This window comes from Tursiops truncatus, chromosome X, assembly GCF_011762595.2.
Source record: "Tursiops truncatus isolate mTurTru1 chromosome X, mTurTru1.mat.Y, whole genome shotgun sequence".
Lineage (NCBI taxonomy): Eukaryota > Metazoa > Chordata > Mammalia > Artiodactyla > Delphinidae > Tursiops > Tursiops truncatus.
Genome location: NC_047055.1, coordinates 93238551 through 93261092, shown reverse-complemented (window position 1 = coordinate 93261092; position 22542 = coordinate 93238551). Strand labels below are relative to the sequence as shown.

At 36.8% G+C, this 22542-nt stretch overlaps 1 protein-coding gene across 6 annotated transcripts in view; it reads left to right on the top strand.

Moving 5' to 3' along the window:
- Positions 1-22542, top strand: part of USP9X (ubiquitin specific peptidase 9 X-linked) — a 126754-nt gene that overhangs the window by 65509 nt on the left and 38703 nt on the right. For all 6 annotated transcript variants that reach the window (XR_012329224.1, XM_033849996.2, XM_033849994.2 and 3 more), the window contains exons 16-25: positions 1063-1405; positions 3352-3447; positions 4265-4476; positions 6429-6669; positions 7029-7178; positions 7986-8106; positions 15870-16000; positions 16200-16478; positions 20441-20566; positions 21529-21654. Coding sequence is in view for 5 of the 6 variants with exons in the window: in XM_033849996.2 (XP_033705887.1) it covers positions 1063-1405; positions 3352-3447; positions 4265-4476; positions 6429-6669; positions 7029-7178; positions 7986-8106; positions 15870-16000; positions 16200-16478; positions 20441-20566; positions 21529-21654 (1825 nt within the window). In the remaining variant the exon portion in view is untranslated. The remainder of the gene's footprint in view (positions 1-1062; positions 1406-3351; positions 3448-4264; positions 4477-6428; positions 6670-7028; positions 7179-7985; positions 8107-15869; positions 16001-16199; positions 16479-20440; positions 20567-21528; positions 21655-22542) is intronic.

Here is a 22542-nt window from a genome sequence, read left to right as displayed (position 1 = left end):
TTTTATCATATTGGACCTCAGTTTCCTATCTGTAAATTAGAGGTGACAGGGTTAGGTGGGACAGGTGCTAGAAGCCCTCTTTAAGCTCAGCAATACTATGAAAATATCAAAGACACTAGAATTGATAACTCAAAATGCTTTGAAATGAAGAGGGAACCTTAAATACATTCACCTTGCTATGTAATTGGGAATGGAGCCACCATTACATTAGCTAAAGATTGTGTTAAGTTCTTCAGAATAAAATGAGATGTTTATTCTCTTGTCATTCAGAGATGTGGCAGACAGGGTGGGTGGATGAATGCTAAAAGAAAAAGAAAGCTAACTGAAGAAACTAGTTGAAACAGAATTCACTTGAACTAAACCTATAGTCCCAAAACTAAAAAGACCCTCGAGAATGCCACTGAATAATTAATAAGCATCCTGTTGAGTTTTGACATTAAAAAGTTTAAAATATGTCAATTATTCTGTTCAGTGTGGCCAAGTACTGAGTGATGAATATTAGATCATCATCAAATATTAAAATTTAAGCAATTTTAACTCTTCAGCGTTGATAAGTTGGTTATCTATAAAGTCACATAATAGAATATCTCTTTCTCCAATGATACCATATAAGCACAATGCTAAATCTCAGGTAACCTATTAAACATACTTTCAGAATGGCTGTTTCAAAGATGAAACTGTTTAAGTTCAGGGAACAAATCTTTTTTTCTCCCAATGTGTATCCTTTTATTTTATTTTTATTGAAGTATAGTTGATTTACAGTGTTTCACGTGTAGAGGGAACATCTTTTTTTCAGTTTAGGTCCAGTGACGTAGCAGAGTTCCTGGCACATTGTAGGTGCTTAATATGTGCTTGTTGAATGAATTAATATCTAGTATTTTTTAGTAATAGATAAAAATTAAGAAATAAGTTATTTTAAGATGTTGATAAAAACTGACATCTTTTTACCTGTAGTTAAAATATAATTGTGATAAATGGATTATTTCCCATATATAGACACAGATTGCCTTTCAGGATAAAAAATTATGTAGATCTAATTGCTAATTTTTTATGTTTTTTAAGATTTTTATTGAAGGATGGCCAATTGTGGCTCTGCGCTCCTCAGGCAAAACAAATATGGAAATGCTTAGCAGAGAACGCAGTTTACCTTTGTGATCGTGAAGCCTGTTTTAAGTGGTATTCCAAGTTGATGGGTGATGAACCAGACTTGGATCCTGATATTAATAAGGACTTCTTTGAAAGCAATGTACTTCAGCTTGATCCTTCTCTACTGACTGAAAATGGAATGAAATGTTTTGAGCGATTCTTCAAAGCTGTGAATTGTCGAGAAGGAAAACTAGTAGCAAAAAGGAGAGCATATATGATGGATGATTTGGAATTAATAGGATTAGACTACCTTTGGAGGGTAAGTGAAAAGTAGGAACTTTGTAAGCAGTGTATCTGATGTAGTTTTTCAAATAGGTAAGAAATCACATTTGTACAAATGAATTATATGTATGTATGCTGCTCTGATGCTTGTCGCAGGAGGTAGTGATAGTTCATCTTTATCTTACTTTTCTCCCTCCCTCCCCCTCCCCCTCCTTCTGCCACTGATGTTCCTTTTGTCTTGGCTTAGAATCTGTCTGTCCCAGATGTGTTTAGAAGTGAATGCACTGACCATACAGATCTTTCATGCCCCTCCATGAAAGTTATTTTCTTCCCTTTTTTAATTTAAAGTAGACCTCTTTCTTCTTCAGCATTAATTTTAGCTTACCCATTTAATGCTAAAATAGAGGACAGAAAAAAAGACTTTATTTAGAAAGGATTATGAATGTTCACTTTATCAGCACTGTTTAGCTTGTGATATTTTTAGATACCTGAGTAAAATATTATCTACTTAAGGCTAATTTTTCCACTAATTTTTCCACCTTTCCACCTTTATAGTATTTATATATATATATATATATATATATATATATATATATTTTTTTTTTTTTTTTTTTTTAGTTGAGATATAATTGACATACAACACTACATTAGTTTCAGGTATACAGCATAATGATTTGATGTGTACGTATTGCAAAATGATCACAATAAGTCTAGTTAACATCTGTCACTACACAGTTACATTTTTTTTTTCTTGTAATGAGAACTTTTAAGATTTACTCGAGAATTTCCTGGTGGTCCAGTGGTTAGGACTCGGTGCTTTCACTGCTGTGGCCTGGGTTCAATCCCTGGCTGGGGAACTAAGATCCCAAAAGCTGTGAGGCTTGGCCGAAAAAAAAATTTACTCTCTTACCATTCACGCTTTCAAATATGCAGTTACAGTATTATTACCTATAGTCACTGTGCTCTGCATTACATCCCCAGGACTTACTTATTTTATAACTGGAAGTTTGTACCTTTTGAACCCGTTCACCATATGGCAACCATTAATCTGTTCTCTGTATCTATGAGTTCATTTTTTTGTTTGTGTTTTTTATTTTTTTAGATTGCACATATAAGTGAGATCACACAGTACTTATCTCTCTCCGTCTGACTTATTAGCACTTAGCATAATGCCCTCAAGTTCCATCCATGTTGTTCTAATATAGTATTAATATATTATTCCTATCTTTAAAAATCTGATCACAGCAGTTTATATTGTTTTCTGGATATGAAATATTTTTCTGCAGACAGACCAAGTTGTTTACTTTGGTATTTGAGTATTCAGACTTTAAGTACGTGGTTTTCAACATTTTTAAACAGCAGAGACCCTTTTTAAAAGTCAAAATTTAGATAATACTCCAAAATGTAAAACTAGTTGAAGTGAGAAAGGAAAGCGTGATTTTTTCTTGTGACTCAGTCTCCCTATGCTTCACTCCCTTCCCCCTCCCAAGCCTATTATAGGGTTCATCCCTAAAACTCGTCATCACTCCTAGAGTTCTCTACATAGTTTGAAAACCACTGATACGATTAGATGAGTGATGAAGATCTATACAAATGGGGTAGGGGTGGGTAGCCTTTTATGGTAAGCTGTATTTCATATAATCTTTGTTTCCTTTAATTAATTTGAATTCCTTCCTTAATATCTCACTGCTTGGTTACCAGGGTGTTGAATTGCAGGGTTAAATAATACTAATGACAGCATATTTTATTCTTAGTAAAATGTGTCTTTCTTTCTTAACTTGATTTATTCAAAGACTTGAGTTTTGCGTTTGTTATATTTTTGGTCTGTTTTCTCACTTTAATTTTACTTGATTATCAAAGTCGATGTTCCCTTTTAAATTATTGAATGCTGTATTAAAAATAACGGAAGGTATGGTTAGAATGGAAATGCCCAACTAAAATATTTCTTGAAAGGTATTTACACTTGAATCTTTTTGAACCTAGGTGGTGATTCAGAGTAATGATGATATTGCCAGCAGAGCTATAGATCTCCTTAAAGAGATATACACGAACCTTGGTCCAAGGCTACAGGTCAATCAGGTGAGGATTGACATGTATTAAAACTTACACGAATTTGAATTCTGATTGAAGAACTGTTGCTAATAAGAATTTTTTTCTTTACTTCAAGATTAACTAGAAATTGTTTTTGTTTCAATTCGTATTATAAAAACATACCTAAAATATTTAGTCTACATTTCTCTCCTACAAAACGCTGTCTAAATGAGTTTCATCTTGATATAATTATCTTGAAGTGATTATTTTGAGTATAGTTATGGTAGGAGATTTCGGCCGAATTTCTTTCCATTCTGACACCTAATCCTGAAGTTCATGTTTTGTGTATCTAGTTTATACTTGTTAACTTAAATAATGTTAGCTTCCTTTGACAAAACATAGTGTGTGTTTGTTATTGTTGTTTCTATTTTATTGATGTATAGTAGATTTTACAATGTTGTGTTAATTTCTACTGCACAGCTAAGTGATTCAGTTATATATACATTCTTTGTTTATTTTCTTTTCCATTATGGTTTATCAGAGTACCTTGAATATAGTTACCTGTGCTATACAGTAGGACCTTGTTTTTATCCATTCTGTATATAGTAGTTTGCATGTGCTAATCCCAAACTCCCAATCCATCCCTCCCCCACCTTCTCTCCCCCTTGGCAGCCACAAGTCTGTTCTCAAACATATTTTATTATCAACTATCAATATAGATTCTCTCGTTAAATAGGATCATGGTTAAATGAGATCTACCTTTAAATTGTTGCCATCTTTAATTAGATTAATGTTTTATTAATATATATGAAACACTATATACATATAAAGCTTGAACTGTCTTTATTTGGCCCATTATTTGTAGGTGGTAATCCATGAAGACTTCATTCAGTCTTGCTTTGATCGCTTGAAAGCCTCCTATGACACACTGTGTGTTTTGGATGGTGACAAAGACAGTATTAATTGTGCAAGACAGGAAGCTGTTCGAATGGTTCGAGTATTAACTGTGTTACGGGAGTATATAAATGAATGTGACAGTGATTATCATGAGGAAAGAACAATTCTACCTATGTCAAGGTTTGTGAATAACTGATGTACTAGTGCTACTTCTTAATTATTTGACATTTTCCTAGCCATTTGATTTTAAAAAGTGATGATGTACAGGAAGAAGGAGAGAGGAAATTTTTCATTTTTTGAAAACGTTAGTGTCTTGCTTTAAAACAGTATTTGTATCTTACAGATTTTTTTTTTTTTAATAGTAGGCCTTTTTTGTTTTGTTTTCAGGATCTGTTTTTTGCTTGTTTTTGTTTAGGGCATTCTCAATTAAATCTAGTTCTTTTTTTTTTTTTTTAACTTAATGGCTTTCTTTTTTTGGCTGCGTTGGGTCTTCGTTGCTGTGCGTGGGCTTTCTCTAGTTGTGGTGAGCGGGGGCTGCTCTTCGTTGCGGTGCGTGGGCTTCTTACTGCAGTGGCTTCTCTTGTTGCGGAGCACGGGCTCTAGGCGTGCAGGCTTCAGTAGTTGTGGCTCGTGGGCTCTAGAGCACAGGCTCAGTAGTTGTGGTGCACGGGCTTAGTTGCTCCGCAGCATGTGGGATCTTCCCAGACCAGGGCTCGAACCCGTGTCCCCTACAATGGCAAGCAGATTCTTAACCACTGTGCCACCAGGGAAGCCCTCTAGTTTCTTCTTTTTATTCTGGTTGGTCTTTTTTTGTTTGTTTGGGAGTTTTTTTGCCATTGACTTTGTTGCCTGTTAAGTGTTGCCAGGGGTATTTTGCCATTGCAGTGCTTTGATGCCATTCATTTCCACTGTTAAAAATAATAGTATAGTCTGGTTGCAGAGTAATTGGAGAGAACTCTTAAAAGCTGCTTTGACAGATAGCCAGTATAGCAAGAGATATTTGAAAATGGTCTACTAACATTTCTCTCTTTTTTTTCTTCCAGTTTTATTGAGATATAATTGACATACAGCCTTTATAAGTTTATAATAATTTGTCTTGGTACATCATGAAATGATTACCACAATAAGTTTAGTGAACATCCATCATCTCATATAAATACAAAAGAAAGAAAAAGGAAAAAATACTTTTCCCTTGTGACAAGAACTCAGGATTTATTCTCTTACCAGCTTTCATATATAACATAGAGCAGTGTTTATTAATCATGTTGAGCATTACATCTCTAATACTCAGTTATCTTATAACTGGAAGTTTGTACCTTTTAACTGCCTTCATCCAATTCTCCCTCCCCCGTCCCGCCCCCCCCAGCCCGATAATCACAAATCTGATCTCTTTTTCTGTGAGTTTGTTTGATTTTGAAGTATAATTGACCTACAACACTATGTTAGTTCCTGGTACACAACATAGTGCCTGAATATTTCCTTACATTACAAAATGATCACCATGATTAGTTACCACCTGTCATCCCATGACTCATTTATTTTCTAACTGGAAGTTTGTACCTCTTAAAATTTCCCTTACCTAATTCACTCATCTTCGGGTCTATTAACGTTTCTCTTAAGATTTCACCATTTAGTGTACTCAAATAATATGTATAATTTAGAGATATTTATAGAATGTGAGCCATTAGTATTTGAGTTCTCTTTTTAACCATGAAATTATTAAAATTGCTCCTTGAATATGTTTTTTTTGTATCTTACCTGCAGGAAGATAATATGCCAACATAAATATCATTTTGGGGATGACTTGACATTAGTTGGGCTTTTATAGCATTAAAAATAAATGAAATGTTACTCATGTCTGTTGTAATGTCTTATAACTAGATACCTGTAAACTATAGGTCCAAGAGTAACAACAGTGAAATATGATTGTTGTGTTTTGAAGATTACTATAATATTTGTAGTTAAAAGGAGCAGTAAATATTTTCAAGTTCCTAAAAATAATGTGTCTTTAACTCACTTTTCTCTTGTTTAGTAAGAAAATATTCAATTTTAAATTGCTAGCTTTATTTTCTTTGCAAGAAGATTTGAAAATCTGCTGAATATGATGATGGTTTCCCTTTTTTTCCCCCCAGAGCTTTCCGTGGTAAACACCTTTCTTTTATAGTTCGATTTCCAAACCAGGGCAGACAGGTTGATGACTTGGACGTATGGTCTCATACAAATGATACAATCGGTTCAGTACGACGATGTATTCTCAATCGTATCAAAGCCAATGTAGCTCATACAAAAATTGAGCTCTTTGTAGGTGGTGAACTGATAGATCCTGCAGATGATAGAAAGTTGATTGGACAGTTAAACTTAAAGGATAAATCGGTAAGTATCTATAATTACCAAACTTTTCAAGAAAAGCAAACTGGGGACTTTCATTTTTGTAGTCAGCATTTCACTCAGTAAATGTTAATGGAGCATCTGTTATGTGTGAGGCTCTGTATTTTCTGTATTAGGTGTTTGAATTATAATACTAAATAAGACAGGTATTATGGTACCTATAATATAGTAGAGGAAAAGATTTCTGAAAACAAAACTATTTAAGGGGTTATGTTAGACAACAGTTATAAATTATATTTCTAAAAATATAATGTGTAGTTTTTTGTTTTTTGTTGGTATGTCACTAACTTCTGTTTTGTGTATTTTTCCTTGTCTTTGGTACTAACATAGTATATCATTTTCAGCTAATTACAGCCAAACTTACACAAATAAGTTCCAATATGCCTTCAAGCCCTGATAGTTCTTCTGATTCCTCAACTGGATCTCCTGGAAACCATGGTAATCATTACAGTGATGGTCCCAATCCAGAAGTGGAAAGCTGTTTGCCCGGGGTGGTGAGTAGATAGTTTTGAGCTATTGTATGCAAGGCATTTTGCTAGGTTATTTAAGAATAAAGTATACAGAATAGTTCATTTTTCTTGAACTTACAATTTAATGTGGCAGAATATCAAATAACTGTACATTTAACCATAACTTGAGAATGGATCCCTTTGAAAGGTGATTGTAACCTGGTTGAAATTTAAAACCACATTTTGTATAGATATAGTGTTGTTGTATTTACATAAAACTAGCCCATTATACAACTTAATTACAACTGTTGAGTTTATTGAGCAAAATAACCACTGTATTTTGTATTTGTACCACAAAAATGAATTCTTCAGAACTGTTTCTGTAGGAAAATATCTGCAGTCTTTCTTAGATTGTCAGTAACATATCTTGTTTCTAAAGAAAGTGATTCCTTCCTTCCTTACCTCCCCACAAAAATTTTAATGGCTACAATAATACCAGCCACTCCAGTGTCAGAAGGATTGGCTTTCTACAACAGTTGCATTAGGAATTTAACTGTTGGTGGGCATGGCAGCTGTTTGTTTATACAGAGTCTGACTTGTATGTACAAGAGGAATAGTTTAACAAAACAGTAAAAAAGCTGTCACACACAAAGTACAGGAGGTGGCTTGGATAATGTATTCAGTCTACATTAGGAAGGATTTCTAAAAGTGAGATGATGGGGTAGGCAGACCATTTCAGGATAGAAATGACATAAGCAAAACTATGGAGATAAACCAGCACATTTATTTGGGGACTCTTCTTTTGGGGAGGTGTAATTTACAGGTAAATATTTTGTGTATTTTGTATTCTAGATAATGTCACTGCATCCCAGATACATCTCTTTCCTTTGGCAAGTTGCAGACTTGGGTAGCAGCCTAAATATGCCACCTCTTAGAGATGGAGCAAGAGTACTTATGAAACTTATGCCACCAGGTAAGAAATTTCTTTTTAAATGATAAGGTTGATAAAGTACATGTTGGACAGTAAAGGGGTATGTTAGCAAATTCTCTTCCTAGATGGAAAATAACAGGAGTTGGCAAACTATAGCTCACTGGCTACATCCAACCCACTGTGTGTTTTTGGTACTGCCCAAGAGTTAAGGATGGTTTTTACAATTTCTAATTGCTGAAGAAAAAATCAAAAGAATAATATTTTGTGACTTATGAAAATATATGAAATTTAAATTTTGGTGTCCATAAACAAAGTTTTATTGGTGTACAAGCCATGCCCATTCATGTACACGCTGTCTTAGCTGCTTTTGTCTTAGCACAGCAGCAGTTGTGGCAGAGACCATATGGCCTGCAAAGCCTTAAGTATTTACTATCGGACCCTTTACAGAAAAAATTTTCTGGCCCCTGGACTGTGTTTTGGGTCATGTGTCATCTATAGCATTGTTCCTTTTTTATTCCTGGGAAACAACCACTTTCAATTGGTAGCTCTTATTCTTATCTATGTCTATACTATCTGTAAATAATACCCTCATACAACTGTTGTCAGTTTTAGATACCTACTGATTTTCTGTTGTGTAAATGAAAACTTAACTCTTACTTCCACATTCTTCCAATTTTTTCTTTTCTTTTTTTTGCCACACCATGTGGCAAGTGGGATCTTACTTCCCCAACCAGGGATCAAGCCTGCAGCCCCTGCGGTGGAAGCGTGGAGTCTTAACAACTGGGCTGCCAGGGAAGTCCCTCTTCCAGTTTTTTTTTTTTTTTTTTTTGCGGTAAGCAGGCCTCTCTCACTGTTGTGGCCTCTCCCGTTGTGGAGCACAGGCTCCGGACATGCAGGCTCAGCGGCCATGGCTCACGGGCCCAGCCGCTCCGCGGCATGTGGGATCTTCCCGGACCGGGGCACGAACCCATGTCCCCTGCATCGGCAGGCGGACTCTCAACCACTGTGCCACCAGGGAAGCCCCAGTTATTTCTTAAATTCATATTCAGCATTTGTTTTTTCAAGAGTGTGTGAAAAGTAGTTTGCTGGATTAATGGCAACTTTTTTTTCAGGGTTTAATAATTTCCCCTTTTTATTTTCTTGATTTTCTATACACCTATTACTAATTCTTTCCACATATTCTCTAGTAACCTCTCAAAATAATTTTCCATTATTATGTGTATTATATAATCTGTCGGCTCCACTGTTGTCCTGGAACTTTTCGTCTGCCTCCTCTCATCTGGTTGTTCGCTACACAGCTACCATTTGGGGACTTCTTTCTTCAGCTTTCCTATGGTGGATCCCTGTTCACTGGCTCCTATGTCTTGAGCCTTTCTTGAGGGGCTCTGTCATTTTGCTGAAGCACACCCTCCTGCACTTATTTCAGAAAGGGTACGTGGGAGGTGGTTTTGTTATTCGTTTCTGAAACATTGCTAATCTGAATGCTTAACCTTCACATTTGATTAGTAGTTTGGGTATTGAATTCTAGCTTGAAAATTTACTCAACTGTCTAGCTGGTAATGTTGCTTGTGTGAAGACCAAAGCTCTCCTGAGTTCTATTCCTTTGCCTTTTTTTTTTAATAGTTACGTATGCTTTTTTTTAACATCTTTATTGGAGTATAATTGCTCTACAATGGTGTGTTAGTTTCTGCTGTATAACAAAGTGAATCAGCTATACATATACATATATTCCCATATCTCCTCCCTCTTGCATCTCCCTCCCACCCTCCCTATCCCACCCCTCTAGGTAGTCACAAAGCACTGAGCTGATCTCCCTGTGCCATGTGGCTGCTTCCCACTAGCTATCTATTTTACATCTGGTAGTGTATATATGTCCATGCCACTCTCTCACTTCATCCCAGCTTACCCTTCCCCCTCCCTGTGTCCTCAAGTCCATTCTCTACATCTACGTCTTTATTCCTGTCCTGCCCCTAGGTTCTTCAGAGCCATTTTTTTAGATTCCATATATATGTGTTAGCATACAGTATTTGTTTTTCTCTTTCTGACTTACTTCAGTCTATATGACAGACTCTAGGTCCATCCACCTCACTACAAATAACTCAGTTTCATTTCTTTTTATGGCTGAGTAAGATTCCATTGCATATTTGTGCCACATCTTCTTTATCCATTCATCTGTCGATGGACACTTAGGTTACTTCCATGTCCTGGCTATTGTAAATAGATCTGCAATGAACATAGTGGTACATGACTCTTTTTGAATTATGGTTTTCTCAGGGTATATGCCCAGTAGTAGGATTGCTGGATGGTATGGTACTTCTATTTTTAGTTTTTTTAAGGAACCTCCATACTGCTCTCCATAGTGGCTATATCAGTTTACATTCCCACCAACAGTGCAAGATATTCCTTTGCTTTTGATCTTTGTTTCTGGAAGTTTTGGTTTTATCATTGAGTTTAGAACTTTCCTGATGAAATGCCTTGCTTGGTATAGGTCTGCTTTGTGATGGTTTTTCAGTGGGCCTGGAGATTCCTAATTTGTGAGAGATTTCTGTTCTTTCTTTGCTAATTTACTTCTCCGTGTTTTGCTTTTTGTGGATCTTTGAGATGTCTTTGACTGTGGTGTTGAATCTACTAAATCTGATTTTCTTGCCTTTCCTTTCTCCTCTCATTAATTTTATTCCAGCTTTGGGTGGTATCCTTAACTTTTTCCAGCTCTTCTGTTGACTTTTTGTACCCAGATATTCTAGTGTTAAATTTTCAAGACCTTCCTCCAAGTGATCCTTTTCCGTAGGATTTTTTCATGAGCACATTTCAGTGTTTCTACTCTAATATATGTGTTTTCCTCTAAAACTTAACATTCTACAAAGTTATGCACTAAAAATAACAGAGCTTGTGGAAAGAGAGAATTCAATCAGATCATTCAATCCTATACAACTTAAAAAAATTTTTTTAATGTTTTTTTGGAAACATTTACAACCTTACAGAAAAGTTTGAAGTACAATTTGAGGACTTCAAGAACCATTTGAGAGTAATTTGCTGCTGGTCTGATGTCCCATCATCCTTAAATACTTTATTGTGTATTTCCAACAGGCAAGGATATTGGCATACTACTATAAAGTAGAGCTTTGCCTTCTCCCCTATTAATTATGTGTTATCACTGTTTACTCATGGATTCTTATTTTATCTATTGGGTTATAGCCATTATAGTCATTATTTATTTTGATGCTCAGTTGTCCCAGGTATGGTCAGTGGATATGTACCCAACTCTCTTTTTTACATAAACCCAGTGCTTTTTTTAATATAGCTTCATCATCCTTTGAGTATTTCTTTCTGGCATAAGATATTTAAAGTTCATCTAGTACTTTCTCTATTCCAGCCCTAGAATCAGACATTTCTCCTTTTAGTGAGGGAAGATATTTAGAAACCAGAATGTGAGGGCTAAATTGTGCTCATTACTACTGGGGTGTTCTTGTGGTCTAGGCATTTTCATTGGACTTAGGAAGTAATACACACTTAAACACACACACACGTATGTAAACACATTTATATCAGAAAAACATGGGTTCATACTGGTACTAATCCAGCTTTTTAGTCTTTTGCATTCCATATTTGTATCTATTCTCTACATTAGTGAGATATCTGCTTCCCAGCTTCATCAGTCTATTGGGGAGGGAGGTAGAGTAGAAATTTTCCTCTTAGGCAGATTTCAGGCACTCTGTTTTTAAGTCTTTGATTCATCTGTACCATCTCAATTATGTTCTGTTTTCATATCCTTAACTTTTCCAGGACTTGGTGGAGTGCTGATTTATAGGTACCCTCTCCCTCTTTCTCTTACCCCCCAAGAAGCACTTCTTGGGTTCAGCTAAGCCAGCTATCTTCCATCCCCTCTACACCTTCAGTAATTTGCTGACATCTCTAATGTTCCTTCAGCTTTTAACTTCTTTATCCTTCTGAGTTTATGTATTTTATATTAATTTATTCTCATTTTAGTGGGGTTTATGGATGCATTGCTGACAAATGCAGTTCAATAATTGGCCCAGATAATTTTTTAAACTGTTGTGTTTACATTATCTCCTTTTTCTAAAGTAGACACGTCTGACCTTTCCCATCCGATCTCACTTTCTGAGTCATGTGGTACAGAATCGATTTAGATGTTAATTAGATTCTTAAATAAGGCTTTTCTTTTTTTTTCTAATTGAGTTTTTATTTGCTCTGTTAAGAAGGCTTTTCTTAATGATTTAATTTGATCCTTATCTGTTGTGTAGTTTAGAATTTGTATTGTTTTACTTACTAGTATCTGAGTAACAGCTGTTGTTGCTTTATGTACACAGATTCAACATTTGAAAAGGAAAACCCATCTCATAATCCCTGACCTTGTGATTTGAGCATAGTGCCACTAGATGGCGAGAGGGAGCTCTTGCCGAGCAGCTCAAGCAGGAAGCTTACGAGGGCGCTTTTATCTTATTTTATATTATCGAAGTATAGTACCTAAATTTGAACTAGCCAGCTTTGAAAATGCCAGTAATGATTGTATGACAGTAGACAAATCATAGGCTTTGGACTCAAATGGACTTGAGTTCAAGTCCTGCTTCTTCAAGTTGCTACTCCATGGCCTTAAACATGAGTTTTCTTAGTTTCTCAGAGCTTCCTTATCTGTAAAACTGAGCTACTAATAACTATTTCATAGAATTGCATGGATTAAATGGGGTCATGTATGGAAAACCCCTAGCCTAGTGACGGGTATTTAATCACTATTCAACAAATGTTAACCTACTCTTTGTCACTGTGGTTGTTACACACATGGGTGCGCACATTCTTCTTTAAGATAGGAAGCAGGAGCTCTAAGAAAAGGAAGTAGTTATAAATTCTGTTTCTAACATTTGGGTAATCATTTAGTGTTTGTGCACACGTGCACATATTTTAAAAGGAGGAAAAAACAAGATGGAATTAGAAGCTTTTTTATTAGTCATTGACTTTACTTTTGTTTATTCTGAATCTTTGCCTAAAGTCCAGTGCCTCCAGTATGATTTGCTGTTAAACTTAGAACTTCTACAGTAGTCTCTGTAGGTAATTTAAACTCTTGTAATTTAAACTCCTCAGGAGTTCTTGTGACCTTTACACGCATCAGGAAAACAGGTTCTTGCTTGATACAGAGAAATTAAAATGTATATTGCTTTACTAAGCAGAATGAGTTGCTTTTCCTCTTCAGAGCTTCCTTTTTCCCAGGAGTTTGGTCTAACTCATATCTTAAAATATGGCAAAATCTGTTATGAGCATTTCACACTTGTTAACTCATTTAAACCTCACAACATTCCTAGGGAGGGAATTACTATTTTTACTTCTATTTTAAAGATGGGGAAACTGAGGCACCGAGAGATTGTTCCTTTTGACCAGAGACACACAGCTTAAAGGCAGTTCTAAAATAATGCATGCAGTTGGGCTCCAAAGTTTGTACTATTAACCTGTGTGTTACTGCTCAACGTTTTCTAGACTTTCTTATACTGTGTTGCTATAATCATTTAATTGATTAGGCTTATTAGGTATCTCTTCAAAAAACTAGAAAGAAATAAACTAAAATCCAGGATTTATGGGCAGTTTAAATTTGTTGTCTCTATTTTCCATATTTTGTTAAATGAGCATGTGCATAATCGAGGACCTAAGATTATTTAGGTTCATGAATGCTAAAGCTGGAATGGCCACTAGTGATCATTTGGTTCAGATCCCTCAAATGAATAAACTATAATCCAACAACATTAAATGATTTGCTTAAAATTCAGTGCTTCCTTTTCTTAGAGCTCTTGTTTCTTTTCTCCTATTCCCTTTGCCCTCCCTCCTTCGCTCAGAATTTTTTTTTTTGCGGTATGCGGGCCTCTCACTGCTGTGGCCTCTCCCGTTGCGGAGCACAGGCTCCGGACGCGCAGGTTCAGCGGCCATGACCCACGGGCCCAGCCGTTCCACGGCATGTGGGATCTTCCCGGACCGGGGCACGAACCCGTGTCCCCTACATTGGCAGGCGGACTCTCAACCACTGCGCCACCAGGGAAGCCCCGCTCAGAATATTTTTAAACTAAGCAAGATATTTTCAGATACAGCATATGAATTGGTTTCTTTTTAGAGAGTAACTTGGATCTTTATTGTTTAAAAAAAAAAAAATGAGAAAACCTAAATACCCAGTGTTAGAGATTAAACTAGTGTACTGGCAACAGGACTTGTCATTTTAATCATCAATATAAAATGATATAGGGGATGGGTATTTAATGACAGGAGAAGATATTCACAAATGTTTTATTATTAAAACTGAATATTTCATTTAGTTATATGTCACTCTCCCTTCAGAATAGGGAAAGCCAACAATTTTAACACAAATTGAAGTCTTTTTGATATTTCCAGGCCTGTAAAAATTAGCTTACCCTAAGGAAATTATAGTAATTTTCAGTTATCTTTATTCTTCAAGAAAAGCTTTTACTTAAAAAGAAAATCTTATTTATCAAGTGGTATTTTAATCATAGGGCATTTACCTTGGAAATAATTTGATTATTGAAGTACTTTCTGAAGTAAGTTTGAGTGTTTGGTAGCTAATAATGGGATTGTTTCTTTTTTACTGTATCTTTTTAGTGTGATTTAAATGAAACTCATCTTTTAATATTATCCAAAAAATCTTCTTACTTGATGTGCACATTAGGCACTGTTCCCTTTTTTTTTAATGTTTGCTTTTTAAGGTTCAGTTTCTAAGGATACCAGTAAGCTTCTTTCATTGTAACAAACCAGTTAATACAGGGGTCCCCAAGCCACGGACTGCTACCGATCTGTGGTCTGTTAGGAACCTGGCCGCCGCACAGCAGGGGGTGAGCAGCAGGCCGGACCAGTGAGCAAAGGAAGCTTCATCTGTATTCACAGCCGCTCCTCATCACTCTCATTACTGCCTGAGCTCTGCTTCCTGTCAGATCAGCGGCAGCTAGATTCTCATAGGAGCCCGAACTCTACAGTAAACTGCACATGCGAGGGATCTAGGGTTGAACGCTTCTTAGGAGAATCTAATGCCTGATGATCTGAGGTGGAGCTGAGGCAGTGATGTTAGTGCTGTGGGGGGCGGCTGCAAACACAGATTATCATTAGCAGAGAGGTTTGACTGCACAGAGACCATAATAAATCAATTGCTTGCAGACTCATATGAAAACCCTATCAGTGAGTGACAAGTGAAAACAAGCTCAGGGCTCCCACTGATTCTGCATTATGGTGAGTTGTATAATTATTTCATTATATGTTACAATGTAATAATAATAGAAATAAAGTGCACAATGAGTGTAATGCGCTTGAATCATCCCAAAACCATCCCCCCCACCCCGGTCTGTGGAAAAATTGTCTTCCACGAAACTGGTGCCTGGTGCCAAAAAGGTTGGGGACTGTTGAGTTAATACACAGTGTCATGGAAGCTAACATAAGTTGGAAGGAAGAGCTTGTCATATTTCCGGTTTTTTATTTTCAATAAGAACTACTTCCTTTTGAAGTGTGTTGTAGTTTTTTGGTCTCTAGTGCCTGAGGAAGACATGTTGATTTGAGGTCTCTGTGTAGGAGGAGACTGCTTCCTTCGTGTTTGGGTTGAGTGATTAAAGAGCCCTGGTTGATTGGGACTTTTTTTTTTTTTAAACCAATCCAGATCTGGTTATGTCTTGTGAAGTTTGAGCCTGTAACTCAGCTGAATTGATTCTTATTCCATACTAAAGTAGTTTTCGGAATATCAAAAGTAAAATACTATGAATGCATGAACTATGTTTTATTTTAGACTATGTATCTTTTTTTTCTTACAGATAGCACAACAATAGAAAAATTAAGAGCTATTTGTTTAGACCACGCCAAACTTGGAGAAAGCAGCCTTAGTCCATCTCTTGACTCGCTTTTCTTTGGTCCTTCAGCCTCGCAAGTGCTGTACCTAACAGAGGTTGGTTTTTACTTTTTGAATTTATTCCATGTTCTTGAAATTTGACCTTTTATATGATAATGTGAAGAACATGGATAAAATTGTAATGAAATGTTTTTGAAAGAATTTCAAAATATGGGAAAATTTTAAACCAGTGATGATGAGGAAAATAAGAAATTATCTTAAAACCTTTTAATACAGTTCTTCTACTTTTTTCCAGGTAGTCTATGCCTTGTTAATGCCTGCTGGTGCACCTCTGGCTGATGATTCCTCTGATTTTCAATTTCACTTCTTGAAAAGTGGTGGCCTACCCCTTGTCCTGAGTATGCTAACCAGAAATAACTTCCTACCAAATGCAGATATGGAAACTCGAAGGGGTGCCTACCTCAATGCTCTTAAAATAGCCAAGCTGTTGCTAACTGCCATTGGCTATGGCCACGTACGAGCTGTGGCGGAAGCTTGTCAGCCAGGTGTGGAAGGCGTGAATCCCATGGCGTCGGTAATACAGACTTTTTAAAAATCTTTTTGTAATAATAGATGGCAACTTTTAAAGTTAAACTTCTTAGAAACTCTTAAGAGTTGCTTATAGAGTTCAGAGTTGATTCAGAATGTTTTCAGTTCCTTTCCAGTGGTTCCTCATTTTAATGGTTTCCTTCTATTGAATTATATTTGTATTAAAATTACAAATGCTTTTCACTGACTCTACTCTGAGAGGGCAGTTCTTCCCTGTTCCCTTAAATCCTGTTTGACTTTTAATTTTTTTTTTGACGTGTAGTTGACTTACAATACTCTATTAGTTTCAGGTGTGCAACAAAGTGATTTGATATTTTTATAGCTTATACTCCATATAGTTATTATAAAATATTGGCTATATTCACTGTGTTGTACCTTACATCCTTTTTTTTTTAATTTGTTTATTTATTTATTTTTGGCTGTGTTGGGTCTTTGTTGCTGCGCGTGGACTTTCTCTAGTTGCCGCGAGCGGGGGCTACTCTGTGTTGCGGTGCGTGGGCTTCTTGTTGCAGAGCACGGGCTCTAGGTGCACGGGCTTCAGTAGTTGTGGCTCACAGGCTCTAGAGCGCAGGCTTAGTAGTTGTGGTGCACGGGCTTAGTGGTTCCACAGCATGTGGGATCTTCCCGGACCAGGACTCAAACCCGTGTCCCCTGCATTGGTAGGCGGATTCTTAACCACTGTGCCACCAGGGAAGTCCCCACCTTACATCCTTATAGCTCACTTATTTTATACCTAGTAGTTTGTACCTTTTAATCCCCTTCACCTATTTTGCCTCTCCCCCTCTGGTAACCACTAGTTTGTTTTCTGTATCTGTGGTTCTGTTCCTGTTTAGTTATATTCGTTTGTTTTATTTTTTAGATTCCATGTATACATGAAAATATACAGTATTTGTCTTTTCTTTGTCGGACTTATTTCATTCTTTTCATGGCTGAATAATATAATATTCCATTGTATACACACACACCACATCTTTTTTATCCATTCATCTGTTGATGAACACTTACATTGCTTCCATATCTTGGCTGTTGTGAATAATGCTGCTGTGAACACTGAGGTGCATATATCTTTTCAAATTAGTGTTTTCATGTTCTTCAGATATATACCCAGGACTGGAATTGCTGGATCATTGTTTGCAGATGATCATGGTACTATTCTATACGTATAGAACCCTAAAGACTCCACCAAAAAACCATTAGAACTAATAAGTGAATTCAGTAAAGCTGCAGGACACAAGATTGATACACAGAACTCTGTTGCATTTCTATACACTAATAATGAGCTATCAGGGAAATGAAGGAAGCAATCACATCAAAAAAAAAAACACCTAGCAATAAATTTAACCAAGGAAGTGAAAGACCTATACTCTGAAAACTATAAACGTTGATAAAAGGAAATTGTAATACAATACAAAGAAATGGAAAGTTATCCTGTGTTCATGGATTGGAAGAGTTAATGTTAAAATGTTCATACCCAATGCAATGTATAGATTTAATTCAATCGCTATCAAAACTTGTGACATTTTTCACAGAACTAGAACAAATAATCCTAAAATTTGTATGGAACCGCTAAAAACCCCAAATAGTCTTTCAATTATTCTGTTTTATTTTTCGGCCTCACTGCACTGCTTGAGGGATCCTAGTTCACCAACCAGGGATTGAACCCAGGCCCTCGGCAATGAAAGCGCGGAGTCCTAACCACTGGACCACCAGGGAATTCCTTCCTTCATTTATTTTAAACCTACTAAAAACTCCATGTGAATCTCTTCCTAGCTTGTATTTGGCATATATATATATATACATACATACACATACACACACAGACACACACACACACACAGGTGGTAATAAAAAAGATGTACAGTTGACCCTTGTACAACACAGGTTTGAACTGCTCGAGTCTGCTTATACATGGATTTTTCAATAAGTACTACAGTACTACATGATCCTAAATTGATTGGAACCACAGATACCCAGGGCCGACTGTAAAGTTATGTGCAGATTTTCGACTCCTAGAATGTCTGTCCTCTTAACCCCCATGCCGTTCAAGGATGAACTGTAGTTGATTTAGCCTGTTGCCAGCCTCTCTTCCCACCTTGACAGTCTTAACCTCCAATTCTGAACTTATTTTGACTCTTGTTTTTACCTTGATCCGTTTTACCAAAGGTTCTCAAGACATGCCAGAATTCAATGCCTATTTATGAGAAGTCAAACTACACGTTTGACTTGTTTTATATGCATCATAAGTGATGGTTTACTAAGTTACCAATAGAAGATAAAAGCTTCAAGAATATAGATTTTCTATTTTAAGAATGAATGGCTTAGGCCTTGAGATTAGAATATTGATTAGATATGTGATACTATAATAATCACATATAATTGAGATAATAGCATTTATAATTGTTTTAGGTGTGATGATGATACTGTGGTTATGTTTAAAAGGAAGACCCCCGGGGCTTCCCTGGTGACACAGTGGTTGAGAGTCCGCCTGCCGATGCAGGGGACACGGGTTCGTGCCCCAGTCCAGGAAGATCCCACGTGCCGCGGAGCGGCTGGGCCCATGAGCCATGGCCGCTGGGCCTGCGCGTCCAGAGCCTGTGCTCCGCAGCGGGAGAGGCCGCAGCGGTGGGAGGCCTGCGTACTGGGGGGGAAAAAAAAAGGAAGAGCCCCCTCTTTTAAAAAAAAAATGTTGAAGTATTTACAGATGAAATTTTATTTAGGATTTGCTTCAAAATAATCCTGGGGTGGGGCCTGGATGGAAAGTGAGGGGAGTGGTTAGACAAAGTAATCTTGGTCCTTTGTTCATAATTGTTGAAGCTGGGCGGTGGGTACATGTGCATTCATAATCCTTTTCTCTCCATTTTCATTAAAAAGGGTAATGAAAAAAAGTGGCCCAAGTCTTAAATTGTTTTGCATTAAAGGTACCACGCTTACTCGGATTTTTTAAAAGTGGTGTTCTTCTTAAGATAAAAACATTGTTATCGTAATCCCTGACAGGAGCTTAATGAAGAACACAAAATATAAATGCTCCCCTCTTTCACTTTTCTCTTTTATTCAGAAAATGTGCCACTGTGTATACAGAGGTACATAATAGCCTCTAATCTCAAGGAGCTCACAGTCAATAGGGCGCTAAAGGCAAAAATTAGTAAAAACAGACTTGTCTTAAATACTGTTGTAGAAATACTTACAATATGGAGAAGAGTTAGGACTTGAAAGGCAGTCAGAATTGCCTGGCTAATAACAACTTAAAAGTAATCTTGGGCTTCCCTGGTGGCGCAGTGGTTGAGAGTCCGCCTGCCGATGCAGGGGACACGGGTTCGTGCCCCGGTCTGGGAGGATCCCACATGCCGCGGAGCGGCTGGGCCCGTGAACCATGGCTGCTGAGCCTGCGTGTCCGGAGCCTGTGCTCCGCAACGGGAGAGGCCACAACAGTGAGAGGCCCACGTACCACAAAAAAAAAAAAAAAAAGTAATCTTTTTTCTTTATGGGCTTAAAAATTTGGTCTGGTACCTTTTATACATTAGTATTTTTATTCTGTTATTGATATTCCTTAATTTTTCTTTTCTCAAAAGAGTTTGATGATCAGGGTGAATGGGGAGCAGGGTCTGCCCAGGAGCATGCATGTGAAGTACTTTACTGAGTTTCTAGATAGGACTGCAGTTTATCACTCACCTCTGCAAGTTGTGCTGAATGCAGATGTAGATACACAAGTTGGATTAATCTAGAATGGGGGTTTGCAGAGGGATATGTGGCACTCCACTACACAAGAAAAAGAGGAAGCCCACATTGTTGGCAATGCAAAGAACTTTTTGTGTAAGTCACACGGGTTCTACAGTGTACTGAATATATACAGAAGGGAGGTCATCCTGAGGGAGTGATGATGAGTGAGGAGCAAATGATTGGATTTGATTATGTATGCAGTATTAAAGTAAAATATTTATCTTTTTTAAGGTCAACCAAGTTACTCATGATCAAGCAGTGGTGCTACAAAGTGCCCTTCAGAGCATTCCTAATCCGTCATCTGAATGCATGCTTAGAAATGTGTCAATTCGTCTTGCTCAGCAAATATCTGATGAGGTTAGTATTAAATTTGTAAGGCTGGAATTCTGGAAGGTTCGTTTCTTTCACTTTTGACCCTCTCTTTATGTAGAAATAACCCTTATCACATTTGGGGGCTTAATTTTCCTAGGCCCACTCACTTTAATCACTGACTCAGTCTAGATAAAGTTCCCTTAACATGAATTTTACCTAATGATAATATTAGTGCTTTCTGGTTTTAATCACCTTTATGTACAATGAACAGCATCCTTTTAAAGCATATAATTAAGTGAAATTTGACAAATACATATTTGTGTCACATGTCCACCATAGTCGAGACACAGAATGTCTCCATCACTCTTTCCGTATGCCCCTTTGAAGTCTCTTCTTCTTCCCTGTCTACCCCTGGCCTCAGATAACCCCTGATCTTTTGTTACTATATAGTAGTTTTCATTTTCTAGAATTTTACACAAGTGGAATCATACAGTGTGTGTTCTTTTATGTCTGGCTTCTTTCACTCAGAATAATGACTTTGAGAATTCTCTGTGTGGTGTGGACCATTAGTCCATTCCTTTTTATTGCTGAGTAATATCCCATTATGAATATTCCACATTGTGTTTATCCATATACTTGGAAAAGGACATTCTCTTTCTTAGCTGTGAATAAAGCTTCTGTGAACATTCTGTACAAGTGTTTGTGTGGACCTAAGTTTTTATTTCTCTTGGGTAAAAAACTAGGAGTGGAATGGTTTGATCACCTCTGTAGTCTTTTTAAGGTTCTTCTGAAAGTTAGTGTAGAGCCAGATAATAACTTGGAGAACATACTTTGTTGTATTGCTGTTAAACGAAATAATGGGACAAAGGCAACTTGGGAACCTAAAGACAGTGGTACTACTTCACAGCCATTCCTGTTTCCTTTACAGGGAGAAACATTTTTGCTTTTCTAGTGATTATTCCACTCTGATACTGTGTCAACTGTTTTGATTACTCATTATCTTGCAGGCTTCAAGATATATGCCTGATATTTGTGTAATTAGAGCTATACAAAAAATTATCTGGGCATCAGGATGTGGGGCATTACAGCTAGTATTTAGCCCAAATGAAGAAATCACTAAAATTTATGAGAAGGTAAGAATTATCACAGAAATATATTACCTTTAAGAAAATGTTTAATTGTGCATGAGGCTGAATTATTATGTCTGCCATCTTAATATAAAACTGTCTTTTTCTACTTCTCACTAAAGTCAAGTATAATTATTTCATACTGAATTTGTTTTCTCCTATTCTCTTCATTCTTCTTTCATCATCTTTCTGTCCTATGTATTTTGGTTTAGGTAACTGTCAATTGTGATATCATGGCATTTAAGTATTTTTGACTCTTAAAGCATTCAAGAGTGTCAGCCAATTAGGTATCATCCTTGATGTTCCATTAGATTAATCAAATTATTTACAGAAGAGAGACTGTGTTTGACTCTTTGATTTTCTGTTACATATACCTGCCCCTGATAGCCACTGCTGCATATTTAGAAGGGGAAATTAAGTTATAGGAGCTTCCTTTTTATGGCCAACATAACCGTGATTTGCCTGGGATATATGTTGATGTCCTATACTGTTGGTTATTCACTCAGCTAATATTTGAACGCCTGTTCTTTTTCAGGCATGTACTATAAATATTACTTATTGATAACTTCAGTTTAGAATTTATTAGCTACCTACCCAAGTATATTTTAGGTCGTAAAACCTTCAGACCTTTCCTGAACGGTTGTCTGAGACAATTGCTTTTGAATAAAATGGCACTATAGGTAAGCTATAATGGGACTAGTCAGAAGTTGGGTACTCTGACTGCAGTGCCAGAGTGGTTCTTGAGGAAGGAATGATTGTTGGTGCAGAAGTACACAACTTAGAAGGTCTCTAAGAGCTTGGGGGACAAAGAAGCAGGTAATATGCTCAGTGTGCTCCTTCAGCCATCCTTGGGACGTAGCAAAAGAATAGAATTAGACTTTTATCATCTGTTTA